Source organism: Balaenoptera acutorostrata, chromosome 1 (assembly GCF_949987535.1).
Source record: "Balaenoptera acutorostrata chromosome 1, mBalAcu1.1, whole genome shotgun sequence".
NCBI lineage: Eukaryota > Metazoa > Chordata > Mammalia > Artiodactyla > Balaenopteridae > Balaenoptera > Balaenoptera acutorostrata.
In genome coordinates, this window is record NC_080064.1 from 51,463,638 (window position 1) to 51,481,530 (window position 17,893).

Sequence of the window (17,893 nt, forward strand, 5' to 3'; positions counted from 1 at the left end):
TCAGAAGAGAAAACCTGGTTTCCTCGGATCACTTTGAGCTGCTTATGAGCGAGCATCATAGCCAGAAACCAAGTCCAAGTTCAAAGTGTCGACAATAGCCACATCGGCCTCAACTCTGACAGCGCCTCCACCACTGCACTCGGGCTGAGGAGAAACATGTGTCCGGGTAAAAAGGGAGACAAAGGGAACATCTGTTCTCACAATATGGGCTTGTTATCATAGCTCCTTTAAGTACTGAAGCGCTGGCTCCAAGAGCATATTTTCTCCAGCATGGAATCTCCGCAAGGCTTGGTAAACTTTCTGAGGGCTCAGGGACAGGTTGTAAATGAGATTGTAGTTGTGAATGAGGCATCTGGCTCATTCCTTCTCCAGAACTCCTGCCATTGGGTTGGGTGGGTGGGAGATTTTTAAGAGTATGGAAAAAACAAGAAAGAGGAAAATGCATTAGCTTGAATGACTTCTGAGCAAGATTAAATGCTAATATTTTGAAATTTTAAGCTTCTTAAAAACCAAGTGACACCCTAAAAAGATATTTACAATCCTGGCTATGCATCATAGATGTTGAGAGGAATCTGAGGGTGATTTTGGGGAGGAGATGGGGTCCAATAGGTAGACTCTAAAGCGATTTTAGCTTGTTCTTCGTAGCCATAAAACTTTAAAAGACCAAGTTTTGAAAATGGTGGGGTGCTGGCTAAAAACAATTCCTAATTGCTCTAATTTATGTTTATCTTACTGAAATATCCAAACATGTTCCTAGACATGCAGGATTTAAACAGCTCATTTTTATGCATTTCTGGAAATATATTTACTGTGACTCCCTCCAGCTTGCTGTGTGATCACAGATAAATCACCTAACTTCTTGTGGCTTAGAGTCTAGATCTGTATAATAGAGATGGTGGTGCTTATCACAGGACATACTCTGGTACCCACGTGTTATATGTACCAATGCCAATGTGTTGTCCATGCTAAGGGTAAGTAGATTTTGATAGTTGCAGAGAGAAGTTTAAGTGTAGAACACAACAACAGCAAAGGTCAATGACTCATTCATAAGCCCTTAATTGTGAGCTTATATATGTCAGATACTGTGCTTGGGAATAGAGAGGATTTTGAGAAGTGGTCTGTTACCTTAGGAAGATCACCAACCTTGGGGTGATAAGAGATGCAGAAAATTAACTAGAGTGCAACAACAATAACAATAATGACTGATACTCATATATAACATTTACCATGTTTCAGGCACTGCTCCAAACAATTTACCAATATTAACTCACTTAACACAACAACCCATTTTACAGGGAGAGAAACTGAGGCATAGAGATGGGCAGTCACTTGCCCAAGGTTGTTCTAGTCCATGCATTTAACCACCATACTGTATTATAGAATGAGGGGAAAGAGATTGTTTCAAGCAGGGCTCAGATTGTTTTCTAAATATTTTCCATGAATTGTGAAGATCTACGCTACAGGTGTCAAGCTTTTAAATATCTTTTATAGGGGTGAGATACATCCCTTGCATGTGGCTCTTCTAGTCTCCTGTACTTGTGCAGACTATAATAATGGTTGTGAAATTCTTTCTCAAAGAATCCAGAAGGAGTGGTCCCCTGGTCATTTTGCAGAAAGCTACGACCAGTCTATTAGATTTGGGCTATAGTGGATACCTGTCATCTCTGTTTAAGCTCTGTTTGGATTTAAACGTGCAAGGACAGTTGAGCATGATGCTCCCCTCTGAACTGCTCTCTAATGAGTGATTTTAACAGCAGACTATAGACAGCTGGGGTCCTAATGTGATTTATTCCATTCAGTTCTATTCAGTTCAGTCCTGCCCTGTCCCTTCCCATCCCATCCCATCCCATCCCATCCCATCCCATCCCATCTCATTCCATATCATCCTATCCCATCTCACCCCATCCCGTCCTATCCAATCCACTGTTTTTTAGTTGTCTATTCTATTCAGGTTTATTTACTGTCTCTTTCTCCTATTAGAATGTTGGTCCTTTCCTCTGCAGAAATATCTTTCTTTGAGTTGGCCAATTGCATCTTTGCAATTTTCTGGATTGGGTGGAGGCTCTTGACCTGGTCTAGGTTGGATCCCTCAAGACATTTCCTCATACTCTACCTCTGGAAATATAAGTCATGGGCTTTGGAGTAAGTGTCTGACTGAGGAAGTTACTTTAATTTTCGAGCCTCAGTTTCCTTGACTCTAAAATAGGGATAATTAAATTGTTTGAAAATTAATAAAATAGTAAGTGCTTAGCACAGTGCCCAGAACTATTAAGCACTCATTAATATAGGTATTTTTATAGGATAGTTATAATAGTTATATCATCATTACTTAAAATACATAAGAAAATATTTTAATTAGAAGAAATTATTTATATATATAATTTAGTTTATATTTTAATTAAAAATTAGAATTAATGTTAAAAAATGCATATAAGAATTACCACTGGTGTGGGGGGGGCCTTTTCTTCTATCTTCTAAGTTTTACCATTGGTAGAGGATTCGCGCATCAGACAAAAGTCCATTGACTGAAATTTATCTCTGTCTAATTTGCTGTCATTAGGGGATGCCCAAGACAGCTGCATAAAATAACCTTACAATCCATCTTAGTGCTGGGAAGCTTGTCCTTGTCCCACCAGAACTAGAATGAAAGAAATAAGAACCTCTTTACTATCCACTTCATGTTCAGTTTACAAAGAACTTTTAAATCTCATTGGATCCTTTCTCAAATCTGGGAGGTATGTTTTATTATTATCAGTCCTATTTTATAGACGAGGAAACAGGCTTGGCGAATATAAGTGACTCAGCAATTGGTGAAGCCTGGACTTGAATCTGGTTAAAAACACACAAAGAAACAAACCAACAAAGCAACAAACAAAATCTCATGATCTTTCTGGTATGTGATGGGAGATTGGTGTAGCGGGAAGTCCAATAGAACTGGGTTAGACTTATGCCTCAACTTCCCACCTGCTGATATTTTATCACTTTGAGTTTGGCTTTCTCCTCTGTAAACAAGGACATTAATCCCTTCAGCATGTGGTTGATGTGAGGATTTAGTGAAGCAGTGTATGTTAAGTCCAGACCCATGTCCTTGAGGGCTCTCATTGCACTATGCCTCCTTGAACTCTAAAATATTTTCTATCTAGCCTTCAGTTCACTGGGAAAATTCCTAATCTACCAGTCACTCAAATATTTATCCCAACCACCCATCTTTCTTTAGAAAGCATGACCAGTTATTCATAGTCATTCCTTATTCTTTCTCATCAAGGATATTTTCTTGACAACCCCCATTAAAGAATAAGCTCAGAGTAGGTTCCCAGAAACGCTAATTTGATGATGGATGTTCTGCCTTCACCCTGGATGAGGAATGCCCTGGCCTACATATTTCCTTGCACATAATAAAGAACACTGATTCATCATTGGGCAGAGTAGGGATGATCTGCTCAGTGTCTAGAGGAGGGCCATGGTGGTCTGCTAAATACTGTGGCTAATAAACCAACAAGATGACCTCAGTTAATCCTCTTTCCTCATTAAAGATAGTTATAGGTGTTTCCAGATTTGGCTGACACATTCCTTGGCTATTGAGGAACTAATGAATTTCATAGAAACAGAGAAAACAGGCATAAATAGTGAAAAGGCCATGAGAAAGTCATTTCAAATCTGCCAGAATCTGCCCCAAAGTCAACAAAACTCCATTTTTCCCCAGAGCAGTTTAGAAGTATGAGAAAGGTCCCAGTCTTTGGGAGTCTCTTAGCAACTAAGTTTATGATCCATCATCCATCATCAAAACTCAGCATTTGTTTCTTTGGAAATGTCTTTTCTCTCTACCTGATTTTTGGTTTTGTTTTGTTTTTGTTTGTAACCCCATCAACACTCTCACAGTCTTGATATGTATACACAGACTCATGAAATAAAGGTTATTTCAGTAAACTTTTGATCTCCTTTTTTCCCAATATCTTCCCTAAATGATCCATTTCAGCTTTCCCTGTGTTCTCTGGTTGAACCTTTGGTAGACACTGGGTAGAGAATTAAGCCTCATTCCAGCCTTCAGGATTCACAATAGGGTCTCAACTTCACTATGCAATCCAACATGACCGTCAGTCTTGTCTTTCTCACTCTCTTCCCCATCATACTCATTCTCACCTTCTAACCTTTGCAGAAGATGGTTTCACACTCAGAATGCCCTACCCAGCTATTCAAAGTCTACCTCTCCTCTGGGTTCAGCTCAAGTTCTCTCTTCCAAGAAGCCCACTCTGAGTACTCACTGAGCTTTTTTTTTATCTCTTCTGTCTTTTCTTTGGACTCTTTAAGTCTAGTTTGTGTCTTTAATTATAATATTTTATTCTGTCTTTAAAATTTTTCTTTTACTGGCTTTGAACTATTGGCAGCCTCTGTGTCTTACCTAAAAGTTGCTTGAGGCCAGAGACTATGTCTCATCCTTTCTGGTTTTCCTCCTGGTCCAGCCTCTAGCACAGGGCTGGGCTCATAACAAATGTTTAATAAATGAGTTTCTAATTCATCTAGATGAAATTTTATCTAAAATTTTCCTTTCCCCCTCTCTTTGGTATAGTTATTAGAAGTCCTTGGGTATTATACGGTATTCATACTTCATGTGGTCTAGAATTAACTTGCATTGGAAATTCAAAGCAAAATGAAACAAAAACATACAGAGAATGAAAAGGCATTAGTGCTGTTATATGATTACTTCTAGAAAGTACTAATGTGTACACTAACTTTTTTTTATTGAGATGTAATTGATATATCACATTGTGTAAGTTTAAGGTATACAATGTGATGATTTGATAAACATATATATTATGAAATGTTTACTGTAATAAGGTTAGTTAACAAATCCTTTACTTCCCATAATTACCATTTTGTTGTTGTTGTTATGGTGATTACATTAAAGCTCTACTCATAATAACTTTCAAGTACACAATACAATATTGTTAACGAGAGTCACCACGCTGTACGTTAAATCCTTGGAATTTATCTTATAAGTGAAAGTTTCTACCCTTTGACCAACATTTCTACATATTTCCTGGCAACCACCATTTCTATGTGTTCCATATTTTTAGACTCCACATATAATGCTAAGTCTTCACGAACGACAGTATGTAGTTAAGTACAACAATTTCAGTGCATGTGTTTTTGTATGTGTTGCCTGTTTTCCATTTCACAGGTCTCTGACCTAGTTCTGAATTTCATTATCTCACTTAGGCATTGCAATAGCATCCTTTATCCTTTTTATGCTTTAAATTTCTCCTTCATTCTGCACATAGCCATCAAGGACCTTTCTGAAATACAACCTCACCGTACCACTCTCCTGCTTAGAAACACAATGTGCTCACTATCTTTGAATTAAATCCAAGTTGCTTGATCCGTCATCTAAGACCTTCCTAGATCTGATCCCATCCTATATTTTTACCTTTTTCATTTAATATTCTTCTTAATAGCCCTTGTATTCTTTTTTTTTTTTAATTTTTATTTATTTATTTATTTATGGCTTTGCTGGGTCTTCGTTTCTGTGCGAGGGCCCTCCCCAGCTGCGGCAAGCGGGGGCCACTCCTCATCGCGGTGCGCGGGCCTCTCACTATCGCGGCCTCTCCTGCCGCGGAGCACAGGCTCCAGACGCGCAGGCTCAGCAGTTGTGGCTCACGGGCCCAGCCGCTCCGCGGCATGTGGGATCCTCCCAGACCAGGGCTCGAACCCGTGTCCCCTGCATTAGCAGGCAGACTCCCACCCACTGCGCCACCAGGGAAGCCCTAGCCCTTGTATTCTATTCAAACCAAACTCCTTGTATTGAGCTTCATACATAATGCTTTGCTTGGCTAACTTGCATGTTTACCAGGAAGGTCCCTCTATTTCATTCCTTTGTATACAAACTGCTCTTTCCCTTAATGATCAATTTCACACTAACATAACCTTATCACCTCACTAGGAAGGAATTCTCCTTTCTCTGAATGCCCACATAGCACCCTCTAATGGCATTTATCACCTTCTATTTTGGGTTTAGTTATTTATGTACATTCATTTATTTGTTTCCTAAAAAAAAGGTTGAACAGAATTGTGCAAGGTACTCAGGATAAAAAAGTATCTTAGTACTTAGATAGTACTAGTATTAGTATATACTAAGCCAGAGATAGGAAAACAGAGATCATTCTGGATGAGAGGTAAGAAGAGAGAGATAGAGAGGATATGAAACTGACAGCAGAGAAGAGAGAAGATATAAGAAGTCATGATGATGGTCAAGGTTCAAGTCTTTGATTTTATTGTTATGTTTCTATCCTTGGGGAGATATATGTATATATATATGTATATATATATAGTATGCTCCTTCCTTATCCTTCTAATAAATTAAGTTGGTAGAGTTGTTTATGTTAATTGTAATTCAAATATTCTTAACTAATTTGTCATAGAATTAGGCTTTCCAATTTGTATACCATCTGTGCTTCTCCTGAATTTCAAATACCTGAATTTCTCCAATTTTGTACCTTGTCTCAAACCTCTCACATATAAGCTGTGGAGATCCCATTGCTCTAAAGAATAGTAATTTCAATAAGAGGCCAAGTTAACAAACATGGATTCAGCTGCTACTGGGGAATGTGAAGAATTGCCTTGTTTAAAATAATATAATGCTATACAAAACTGTACCCATACGGATGACTAGTGACCAGTACATTTTGAGAGATTAATATATAAGAATTCTACTTTGATAAAGTCTATTTTTGGAGAAGCTGAAAGTTTTTATAAAGTAAATGGAATAGTGATTTTTATACTTTTTAGAGCTTTGGACCACTTTAGAAATACAATGAAAACTTTAGATAATCTACCCAGATAAATGCACATTTGCATACAGTTTGGTGGATGATTTTAGAAAGTTCGAAGAGGTCCTTAGAGCTGAGAAACTGACTTTAAATAATTATATATTTCTTCAGATAGTTCAACACTCTCTTTGACCACTAAAGACAGGGAATGCGGGAATTTGTATGGGCCTGAATTAAGCTAAACCTAGGAAGTAAGTATGTAAGTAGATAACTAACTAACTAACACACCCTATACTGTTTTGGTCCCACTGTGTCAGGATGAAGTCCAGATTCTTTGCTTGGCCCATAAGACCATTCAAGTTCTTGTTCTTGCTTCTCTTCTTTCAATGTATACATCTTTTTCTCCAGCCACATAAAACCAGAAAAAAAAAATACAGCTGTTTGATGCCCTTATGCCTTATATATGCTGTTTCCTCTGTTGTAAAAGTCCTTCTTGCTACCTATGCCTTGATGCGTTAGGCTCCTACTCATCCTCCAAGGCCCAACTCATATTTCACTTCTTGGGGGAAGCCTTCCCTGACAGCCCCAGCCTAGGTGAGGGGCAATTCTTTGTAGCCCCTTTATCTATCATAGGACTTATTATGGGATAGTGTAATTGTCTGTTAGAGTATCTCTCCCATCCCCTAAAGATCTTGAGCCTGTGCCTGTGAGATAATCATTTATGTATCTTCAAGTTCTGGTTAGTGACTGTCACATAGTTGGTTCTCAAGATATGTTTACGGCATGAATAAGTGAATGAATAAATGAGTGATTTTCCTGGAACAATAGGAAAGTTGCTTTACCAAACTTCTGCTTCAAGTCCCCTTTCTAAAAAGTGGGACAACGAATGCTGCTTATACAGGAATATGAGAAGAATCGGTTATTGCAGAGAGGCAGTAAAATCCTCAAACAAGAGGCAAAATAAAAGAGCAAAGTATATATTTTTTTATAATCTTATTCACAGCAGACTTAACACTCAAGGAGAAAAGCATTTGCTGTTGTTTCTTGCATGGCAAGAGGCTTGCCAAAATGGATACTATTTTCTAAAATATTTCAAAGTGTGAAGTGCATGAAGAGGCCTCCCGTCATCTGAAGATGAATTATGTTCTAATCCGGGCATTTAAAAACAACAACAACAGAGAAACTCGGGCTGTTTTTCAATTCTGTCTGCATCTTCTCCTGGTTAAGTGCTGGGAATATTAAAATGAATTTTAACTGCTTGCCAGATTTTCTTTTTTTTAAATCAAAGAGCCCATTACATTTTAAAATGTGATGTCTGGGGAAAAGGTCACCCTAAATTTCTGGAAGCTGGACTTAAGATGTTAAAATAGGTCTCGCAACCATCCTTTTGGCAGTTGGTGGACTGGTCACAGGCTCTGGAAGGACACCTGTCCACATGCTACAAGTTCAACTTTCAGGGGCCAATGGCAAGCCCATCACTGAGTGGTGAGAAGTGGTTTCTGCATGCATACCAGCTAGGAGAGAAACCAACCACACTCTAGGAGTTTGTCTGTATTCCTTCTCTGCTGGAGTAGAGTCTTGAAGTCAAAGATAGTCTGATATCAAGGCACTGGGTGGAAATCAAAAATTCAGAAGGGAGGGCCTCACCCAGCATCAGTGAATAGAAGGTGAAGGATTGGTGAAGCCCTACCCGAGGTCTGTATACCCAGCTGCATACCATATGTTCAGTTTTTCCTTGAGATATCTCATTAACTTCAGGATGCACTGGAATAGCAGAGGTTTCCTTTCCTTTCTTTCCTGGATGAGAAAGAAAAAATGGTTTTGGTTTGGTCTCTTCATTTTAACACATACACATATACACCCAGGCAAAGAAAATGTTGAGGCTCTGCTATGCGATTGGCATTGTAAATGGTGATGGGGTTACACGGATGGATAAGAACGATCTAGTTCCTGCCCTGATGAAGCTCACAAAGGGGAGGTAAATGCTAAATAATCACTCAAGATTATTATTTAATTACAAACTACCATAAACACAACACAGGAATATGTGAAAATAAATTTCTTTTGGGCTAGGGGTAGGAGTGGTGAAGGATCAGAGAAGGCTTCTTGGAGGAAGTGACACTTAAAGTGGGGACCTGAAGGATGAATAGGAGTTTCCAGGCAAAGGTGATGGTGGGCGTGTGCATAGAGCAGGGAGTTCCAGATAAGCAGAGACATCAGCCTGTAGAACTGTCCTGAATCAGGAGGGCTTTTACAGTTTGGGAAGTGGCAAGGGACCTCTTCCTGTGGTCCTGCCTCTTAGAGAAGCAGGCACTTCTGCCTCCCTTTCCACCCAAGTTTGCACTTGAAGGATCAGGTAAAACCTTTGTCTTCTCCCTTCCTTGTTACTTTCAATGGTCAGAAGTCCTATATGGGAAGAGGTTTGAATGGCATCTCTAACCCAGGAGATTTTACTGTCCAGGTGCTAGCTGCTCAGGCTGCTGCCTTCATGAATAGAAGAAATTTCCTTAGGATGCAGGAAAGAGACATAAAGACCTTCAGTTTAAATCCTCTAAGGCTTATTGTGGGCATCATTCATTCATCACTCAGCACCTGCCATCAGACTTGGTAACATTCATTTACTGTATAAATCAGTATGACGACTACACAGCATAGACTTCTGGGAGCTTCAGCTTCAATATTTAATGTGTAATTCAAATATGCCATTAACAAATATATATTTTTTCTGAGTTGGGTGTTGCTATTTTAAATAAAATGGTTCAATCAATGAATTTTAAACGAAAGGTAGAGGGTGACAGTATAACACAGTGGTGGAGAATAGAGGCTCTGAAGTCAGATGCCTTGGGTTTGAGTCCTGGCTCCTTTCTCTCTTAGCTGCATGACCTAGGGCAAGGGACTTGTCCTCTTTGTGTCTCAGTTTCCATTTCTGTAAAATGGGGATAATGCCATCTATAGGTTATTGTGAGGATTAAATGAACTAGAAAATGTAAAGCAAATACTTGGAGCATGGCAAGTACTCAATAAATGTTAACTAATAGTGTTATCTATGTAAGGATGTTTGTATAAATAAATTCACATATTGGATTAAAAAGCCTGTTAGACTTTTAACATTGCACCTACAACTCATTATGAATCTTCTCCCGCCGTTTCTTGATGGAGAAGGCAATGTGATTTCATAATCTTCTCTGAAGTCCCAGCACCCAGCATTAGAATAAATACTCATTGCATGTTGGTTGACTAAATGGATGATCATGTGCCCTAATCTGAGGTTTGGAAAACAAAGTCACTGAATATACAGTTCTGTGTCTTCCATTCCTTTTCAGGCCCTATGGGAGGAAGGATTTCTCTCTTTATCCTTCCATACCTAACCCAGATGCTATAGATGAACTTTGGTGTCAGATCTGAATGTTATAATCTGGCTGCTTCCCTTTACCAGCTGCAAGCTTTCAGATCCTAGTTTTGTCAGTTGTGAAAAGGGAATGATAATAGCTTTCTGCAATAATAGTGTGGAGATTTACAAAAAATTACCTAATAAAATGCCTAACACAGGGAAGATGCCCAATACAAGGTAGTATTATTTGTTATTGTGTTATTTTATGTGATCTTAAGCAATCTAGTTTCCCCAGAAAAGAGGACTTTACATTAATTATGACGCGCCAGGCATTTTTGTGGGCACTGTTCACATGCATTAGCCCCTTTAGTCTAAGATCTAGAACCTAGAGTTTGTCCTGGTCCAGTTTCTCTACTGTCTGCACTTCTAAAAGTTCTGTTAGAAGAAGATGCGTGCTCGTCTCCCTGGTCTCTTTTAAGCTTCCCTTTCTCCCTCCTAATGCCTATAAGCATATTTTAAAAGGTAATGGTTTGCACATGTGAAAATTGAGAAACCTGAGGCAGAGCTGATTTTTTTTTCTTTCTAACACAGCAGGAAGGATAAATAATAACCATCTGTCTAGACTGCCAGTTGAAGACTTGTGCTGGAGGAAATCGGCCAAGCTGGCTTCTAGAGATTTCCAGGTATTGGAAGGACCAGGTTTTACAGGGCTTCCAGTGGATTCTGAGAGTTACACAGCCAGCCCTACCATCTCTGCCCCACCCCAACTAATGACTTGAAATCAGTGGTCTTCAGCACTGGCTGCTAAAATGCTCCCACCTGGGGAGCTTTAAAAATTACCAATGCCTAGGTGTCACACCAGACCAATTATATCAGAATCTCTAGGGGTGAGAATCCTTTGGGACTTCTAAAAAATTCCCAGGTTATATTAAGTAAAGCCATAATAGATAACAACTGACTTAAAAAAATGAAATAATGCCATTTGCAGCAACATGGATGGACCCAGAGATGATCATACTAAGCGAAGTAAGTCAGGTAGAGAAAGACAAATATAATATGATATCACTTATATGTGGAATCTAAAAAAATGATACAAATGAACTTATTTATAAAACAGAAATAGTCTCACAGACATAGAAAACAAACTTATGGCTACCAAAGGGGAAAGGGGCAAGGGGAAAGGGAGGAATAAATTGGTAATTCGGGATTAACAGATATACACTACTATATATAAATTAGATAAACAAGGATCTACTGTATAGCACAGGGAACTATATTCAATATCTTGTAATAACCTATAGTGTAAAGGAATTTGAAAAACATTATATATATATATATATATATATATATGAATAACTAAATTACTTTGCTGTATACCTGAAACATTGTAAATCAACTATACTTTCTAAGAAAGAAAGAAAGAAAGAAAGAAAGAAGGAAGGAAGAAAGAAAGAAAGAAAGAAGAAAGAAAGAAAGAAAGAAAGAAAGAAAGGAAGGAAGGAAGGGAGGAAGAAAGAAAAAGAAAGAAAGAAGGAAGGAAGAAAGAAAGAAAGAGAAAGGAAGGAAGGAAGAAAGAAAGAAAGAAAGAAAAAGAAAGAAAGAGAGAAAGAAAGAATATGGCCTCATTGGACCTACTGGATGAAGCTTTTGTGAGAAGAAAACATATATATGTTGAACATCTATAAATGTCAGACATTTCCCACATGTTTTCTTACTTAATCTGAAGAATAACCCTGTGAGGTAGAAATATCTCCATTTGACAGGTGAGGAGACTGAGCAATGAAAGTTTCAGTTATCTGCTTGAGATGGCAGAGGTAGGGTTAGGTTGGGATTCTAACCCATTCACTCACTCAACAAACATTTGTTAAATGCTTATTATGATACAACAATGAACAAGGCAGAATCTTCTCATGGAGTGTACATTCCAGTGGTGAGGGCAAATAAGTAGGTACGAAAAATAACGTCAAGTAGTGATAAGTGCTAGAAACACAACTAAAGCCAATGATGGGGGTAGCAAGTAATTGCAGTTGCTATTTTAGATAGAGAGTTCACCAAAGGCCTCTATGAAGTGACATTTAAATACAGTGGAGAAACAAGGGAGAAAGCCATGCAAATGTCTGGGGAAAGATCATTCCAGGAAGAAGCTATCACAAGGGCAAAGGCCTCAAGGGAGGGAGTATTTGGTGCATTCAAGCAATAGCTGAGAGAAGAGACTAGCTGACACGGGATGAAAAGAGAAGAGAAGTGGGTTAGATATTTGCAGAACTAAAGGGCCTTATGGGCCATGCATGTGACCCTTCATTATGCCCTTCTAGTGATATCTTGCTTTGTAGGGGCCACCCCTCCCTCATCCCAGTGCTGTGGTTTGGTGGGAATGATCCTTAGTTCCAACTCCAATCTTGGTTTCTGATTCGTTGAAGACTATTTTGGTATCTGAATCACAGTCTTGGTTCAAAGATGGACATGAAACTCAGTCTGAATCTCTGAGATGAGAGGAGATATCTGTTACAGTTTCTTAGCTAGTAAAGTTCTCTCCTTCTTGGCAGGACCTCCCAAAAGAGAGTGCTGTGAATATATGAAGAACATAGCTGCCAGAGCTATTTTGCTATTACAGGAGTGCCCAGAGCAGTTGGGACACCAACATTTAGAGGCTGAAGATGATGCCAACAGCAGGTAAAGCAAGCAGGGAGCCAGAAAGAGAGCAGATCCTTGATCTGACACTTGAATGGCTAGATCAAACCATGTCTATAGCTCTTGCTGCTGCAAGACTTTTGAGTTACATAAACCAAATCTCTTTATTGTCTAAACAAACTGAGTTGGCTTTTCTGTCCCTTCAGTATAAGTAGTTCTAACTAGGAATTACTATGGATTTTTTTTTTCCTTAATAAAAGGGAGGTTAAGCTCTTAGCCATTTTTCTATGCTATCTTGAGTGATGGGCCATCAGAAAATGTTTGAGGGGATCAATGAACCTCTGAGGCTACCAGCATTCCCTCCTAATTTTCCCCCATCAGTAGTCATGCTATAGCCCTGCTTCATGCTTTCTGCTCTCCTTCTTTCTTTCCCTCACTTCACAGGCTCCACTGTGAAGAGATTCAAAGTTGGGGTCATATTTCATTTTTGTAAAATACTACTTGAGATCTTAGAACATACCATGTTTGGAGGAGTCTAAGCTCTTTTGTGTTTGTCTTCATGGGAGTTTGTATCATTTCTTGGATCTGTGGCTTGAGATATTTTTATCACTTTTGGAAATTTTTCAGTCATAATTTCTTCAGATATTGCTTCATCTATATTCTCTTCCTCCTCTCCTTCTGTGACTTAATTACACATATGTTGGATAGTGTCACCATTTCCTATATGTCTCTTATACATTCTTTTTTGTATATCCCATCATCTTTTCTCATTCATGCTTCAATCTGGATATTTCCTATTGAATGGTATTCCAGTTCACTAATCCTCTCTTCAGCTATCTTCTATTAAACCCATCTGTTGAGTTTTTAAATTTAGTTTTTGTATTTTTTAGTTCTAGATATTCCATTTGATTCCTTTTATAGATTCAAATTAATGGCTGAAAATTCTCCATCTTATTCATTTTCTTAAACATATTAATTACAGTTATTTGAAAATTCATGTCCTGTTTTGTATCATTCATGACCATTTCTAACTGAACATTTTGTATGGATAATTTTAGAGATTTTATGAGATGTTAACATCTTCCACAGAGGGGTTTTTCCTTCTTTCTGTTGGTTGTTCAATTTGAATTTCAAATAATAGCTTTCAAAGAAATATTGTTTTGCATTTTTAAAAATTTTTATTGGAGTATAGTTGATTTACAATGTTGTGTTAGTTTCAGGTGTACAGCAAAGTGAATCAGTTATACATATAGATATATCCACTCTTTTTTTTTAGATTCTTTTCCCGTATAGGCCATTGCAGAGTATTGAGTAGACTTCCCTATGCTATACAGCAGGTTCTTATTAGTTATCTATTTTATATATAGTAGTATCTATATGTCAATCCCAATCTCCCAATTTATCCTTCACCCCACTTATCCCCTGATGACCATAAGTTTGTTTTCTTTCTTTCTTTTTTTTGGCTGCCTTGGGTCTTCATTGCTGCACATGGGCTTTCTCTAGTTGGGGTGAGCAGGGGCTACTCTTCATTGTGGTGTGTGAGTTTCTCATTGCGATAGCTTCTCTTGTTGTGGAGCACAGGGCTCTAGGTGCACAGACTTCAGTATTTGTGGTACATGGGCTCAGTAGTTGTGGCGTGTGGGCCCTAGGGCATGCAGGCTTCTGTAGTTGTGATGCACAGGCTCAGTAGTTGTGGCTCACAGGCTCTAGAACACAGGCTCAGTAGTTGAGGCACATAGGCTTAGTTGCTCTGCGGCATGTGGGATCTTCCTGGACCAGGGATTGAACCCATGTCCCCTCCATTGGCAGGCGGATTTTTAACTGCTACACCACCAGGTAAGTCCCCATAAGTTTGTTTTCCACATTTATGACTCTACTTCTGTTTTATAAATAAATTCATTTGTACCCCTTTTTTAGATCCCACATATAAGCAGTATCATATGATATTTGTCCTTCTGTGTCTGACTTACTTCACTCAGTGTGACAATCTCTAGGTCCATCCATGTTGTTGCAAATGGCATTAGTTTGCATTTTTATGGCTGAGTAATATTCCATTGTGTATATGTACCACATCTTCTTTATCCATTCTTCTGTTTTTTTTAAAATTAATTAATTTATTTTATTTATTTATTTATGGCCGTGTTGGGTCTTCGTTTCTGTGCGAGGGCTTTCTCCAGTTGTGGCAAGTGGGGGCCACTCTTCATCGCGGTGCATGGGCCCCTCACTATCGCGGCCTCTCCTGCTGTGGAGCACAGGCTCCAGATGCGCAGGCTCAGTAATTGTGGCTCACGGGCCCAGCCACTCCGCGGCATGCGGGATCCTCCCAGACAAGGGCTCAAACCCGTGTCCCCTGCATTGGCAGGCGGACTCTCAACCACTGTGCCACCAGGGAAGCACCATTCCTCTGTTGATAGACATTTAGGTTGCCTCCATATCCTGGCTATTGTAAATAGTGTTGCAATGAACATTGGGGTGCATGTATCTTTTTTAAATTAATTAATTAATTAATTATTTTTTGGCGGCTTTGGGTCTTCATTGCTGCATGCAGGCTTGCTCTAGTTGCACTGAGAGGGGGCTACTCTTTGTTGCGGTGTGTGGGTTTCTCATTGTGGTGGCTTCTCTTGTCATGGAGCATGGGCTCTAGGTGTGCGGGCTACAGTAGTTGTGGCATGCGGGCTCAGTAGTTGTAGCTCGTGGGCTGTAGAGTGCAGGCTCAGTAGTTGTGGTGCATACGCCTAGTTGCTCTGTGGCATGTGGGATCTTCCCAGACCAGGGCTCAAACCCGTGTCCACTGCACTGGCAGGCAGATTCTTAACCACCTTGCCACCAGGGAACTCCCACATGTATCCTTTTGAATTGTGGTTTTCTGGGGGTATATCCAGTAGTGGGATAGCTGGGTCATATGTTAATTCTCTTTTTAGTTTTTTAAGGAACCTCCGTACTGTTCTCCATAGTGCTGTATCCATTTACATTCCCATCAACACTGTAAGAGCGTTCCCTTTTCTCCACACCCTCTCCAGCATTTATTTTTTGTAGATTTTTTGATGATGCCCATTCTGACTGGTGTGAGATGATACCTCACTGTAGTTTTGATTTGCATTTCTCTAATAATGAGTGACGTTGAACATCTTTTCATGTGCTTTTTGGCCACCCATACATCTTCTTTGGAGAAATGTCAATTTAGATATTCCGCCCATTTTTTGATTGTTATTTTATTTATTTATTTTGATATTGAGCTGCATGAGCTGTTTGTATATTTTGGATATGGATCCCTTGTTGGTTGCTTCGGTTGCAAATATTTTCTCCCATTCTGAGGGTAGTCCTTTCATGCTGTTTATGGTTTCCTTGCTGTGCAAAAGCTTTTAAGTTTACTTAGATCCTATTTGTTTATTTTTGTTTTTATTTTCATTACTCTAGGAGGTGGGTCAAAAAAGATCTTGCTGGGATTCATGTCAAAGAGTGTTCTGCCTTTGTTTTCCTCTAAAAGTTTTATACTGTCTGGCCCTATATTTAGGTCTTTAATTAAATTTGAGTTTATTTTTTTATTTTTTATTTTATTTAATTAATTAATTAATTAATTTTAACATCTTTATTGGAGTATAATTGCTTTACAATGGTGTGTTAGTTTCTGCTTTATAACAAAATGAATCAGCTATACATATCACATCCCCACATCTCTTCCCTCTTGTGTCTCCGTCCCTCCCACCCTCTCTATCCCACCCCTCTAGGTGGTCACAAAGCATCGAGCTGATCTCCCTGTGCTATGCAGCTGCTTTCCACCAGCTATCTATTTTACATTCGGTAGTGTACATATGTCCATGCCACTCTCTCACTTTGTCCCAGCTTACCCTTCCCCCTCCCCGTGTCCTCAAGTCCATTCTCTAGTATATCTGCGTCTTTATTCTCGTCTTGCCCCTAGGTTCTTCATGAAGATTTTTTTTTTTTTTTAGATTCCATATATATGTGTTAGCATACAGTATTTGTTTTTCTCCTTCTGACTTACTTCACTCTGTATTACAGACTCTAGGTCCATCCACCTCACTACAAATAACTCAATTTCGTTTCATTTTATGGCTGAGTAATACTCCATTGCATATATGTGCCACATCTTCTTTATCCATTCATCTGTCGATGGACACTTAGGTTGCTTCCATGTCCTGGCTATTGCAAATAGAGCTGTAATGAAAATTGTGGTACATGACTGTTTTTGAATTATGGTTTTCTCAGGGTATATGCCCAGTAGTGGGATTGCTGGGTCATATGGTAGTTGTATTTGTAGTTTTTTAAGGAACCTCCATTCTGTTCTCCATAGTGGCTGTATCAATTTACATTCCCACCAAGAATGCAAGAGGGTTCCCTTTTCTCCACACCCTCTCCAGCATTTATTGTTTGTACATTTTTTGATGCTGGCCTTTCTGAGTGATGTGAGATGATATCTCATTATAGTTTTGATTTGCATTTCTCTAATGATTAGTGATGTTGAACATCCTATCATGTGTTTGTTGGCAATCTGTATATCTTCTTTGGAGAAATGTCTATTTAGGTCTTCTGCCCATTTTTGGATTGGGTTGTTTGTTTTTTTGATATTGAGCTGCATGAGCTGCTTGTAAAATTTGGAGATTAATCCTTTGTCAGTTGCTTCATTTGCAAATAAATTCTCCCATTCTGAGGGTTGTCTTTTCGTCTTGTTTATGGTTTCCTTTGCTGTGCAAAAGCTTTTAAGTTTCATTAGGTCCCATTTGTTTATTTTTGGTTTTATTTCCATTTCTCTAGGAGGCAGGTCAAAAAGGATCTTGCTGTGATTTAGGTCATCATAGAGTGTTCTGCATATGTTTTCCGCTAAGAGTTTTATAGTGCCGGGCCTTACATTTAGCTCTATAATCCATTTTGAGTTTAGTTTTGTGTATGGTGTTAGGGAGTGTTCTAATTTCATTCTTTTACATGTAGCTGTCCAGTTTTCCCAGCACCACTTATTGAAGAGGCTGTCTTTTCTCCACTGTATATTCTTGCCTCCTTTATCAAAGATTAGGTGACCATATGTGCGTGGGGTTATCTCTGGGCTTTCTATCCTGTTCCGTTGATCTATATTTCTGTTTGTGTGCCAGTACCATACTGTCTTGATTACTGTAGCTTTGTAGTATAGTCTGAAGTCAGGGAGCCTGATTCC

The 17,893-nt window shown here is 38.9% G+C and overlaps 1 protein-coding gene across 1 annotated transcript in view; it reads right to left on the bottom strand.

Annotated features, from left to right (window-relative positions):
* Positions 1-216: 216 nt before the first annotated feature.
* The window catches only part of C1H1orf87 (chromosome 1 C1orf87 homolog), a 160,647-nt gene continuing 142,970 nt past the window's right edge, over positions 217-17,893 (bottom strand). The window contains 3 exon segments of the mRNA XM_057547167.1: positions 217-377; positions 7,607-7,631; positions 8,482-8,561. Of these exon segments, the coding sequence (XP_057403150.1) occupies positions 217-377; positions 7,607-7,631; positions 8,482-8,561 (266 nt within the window).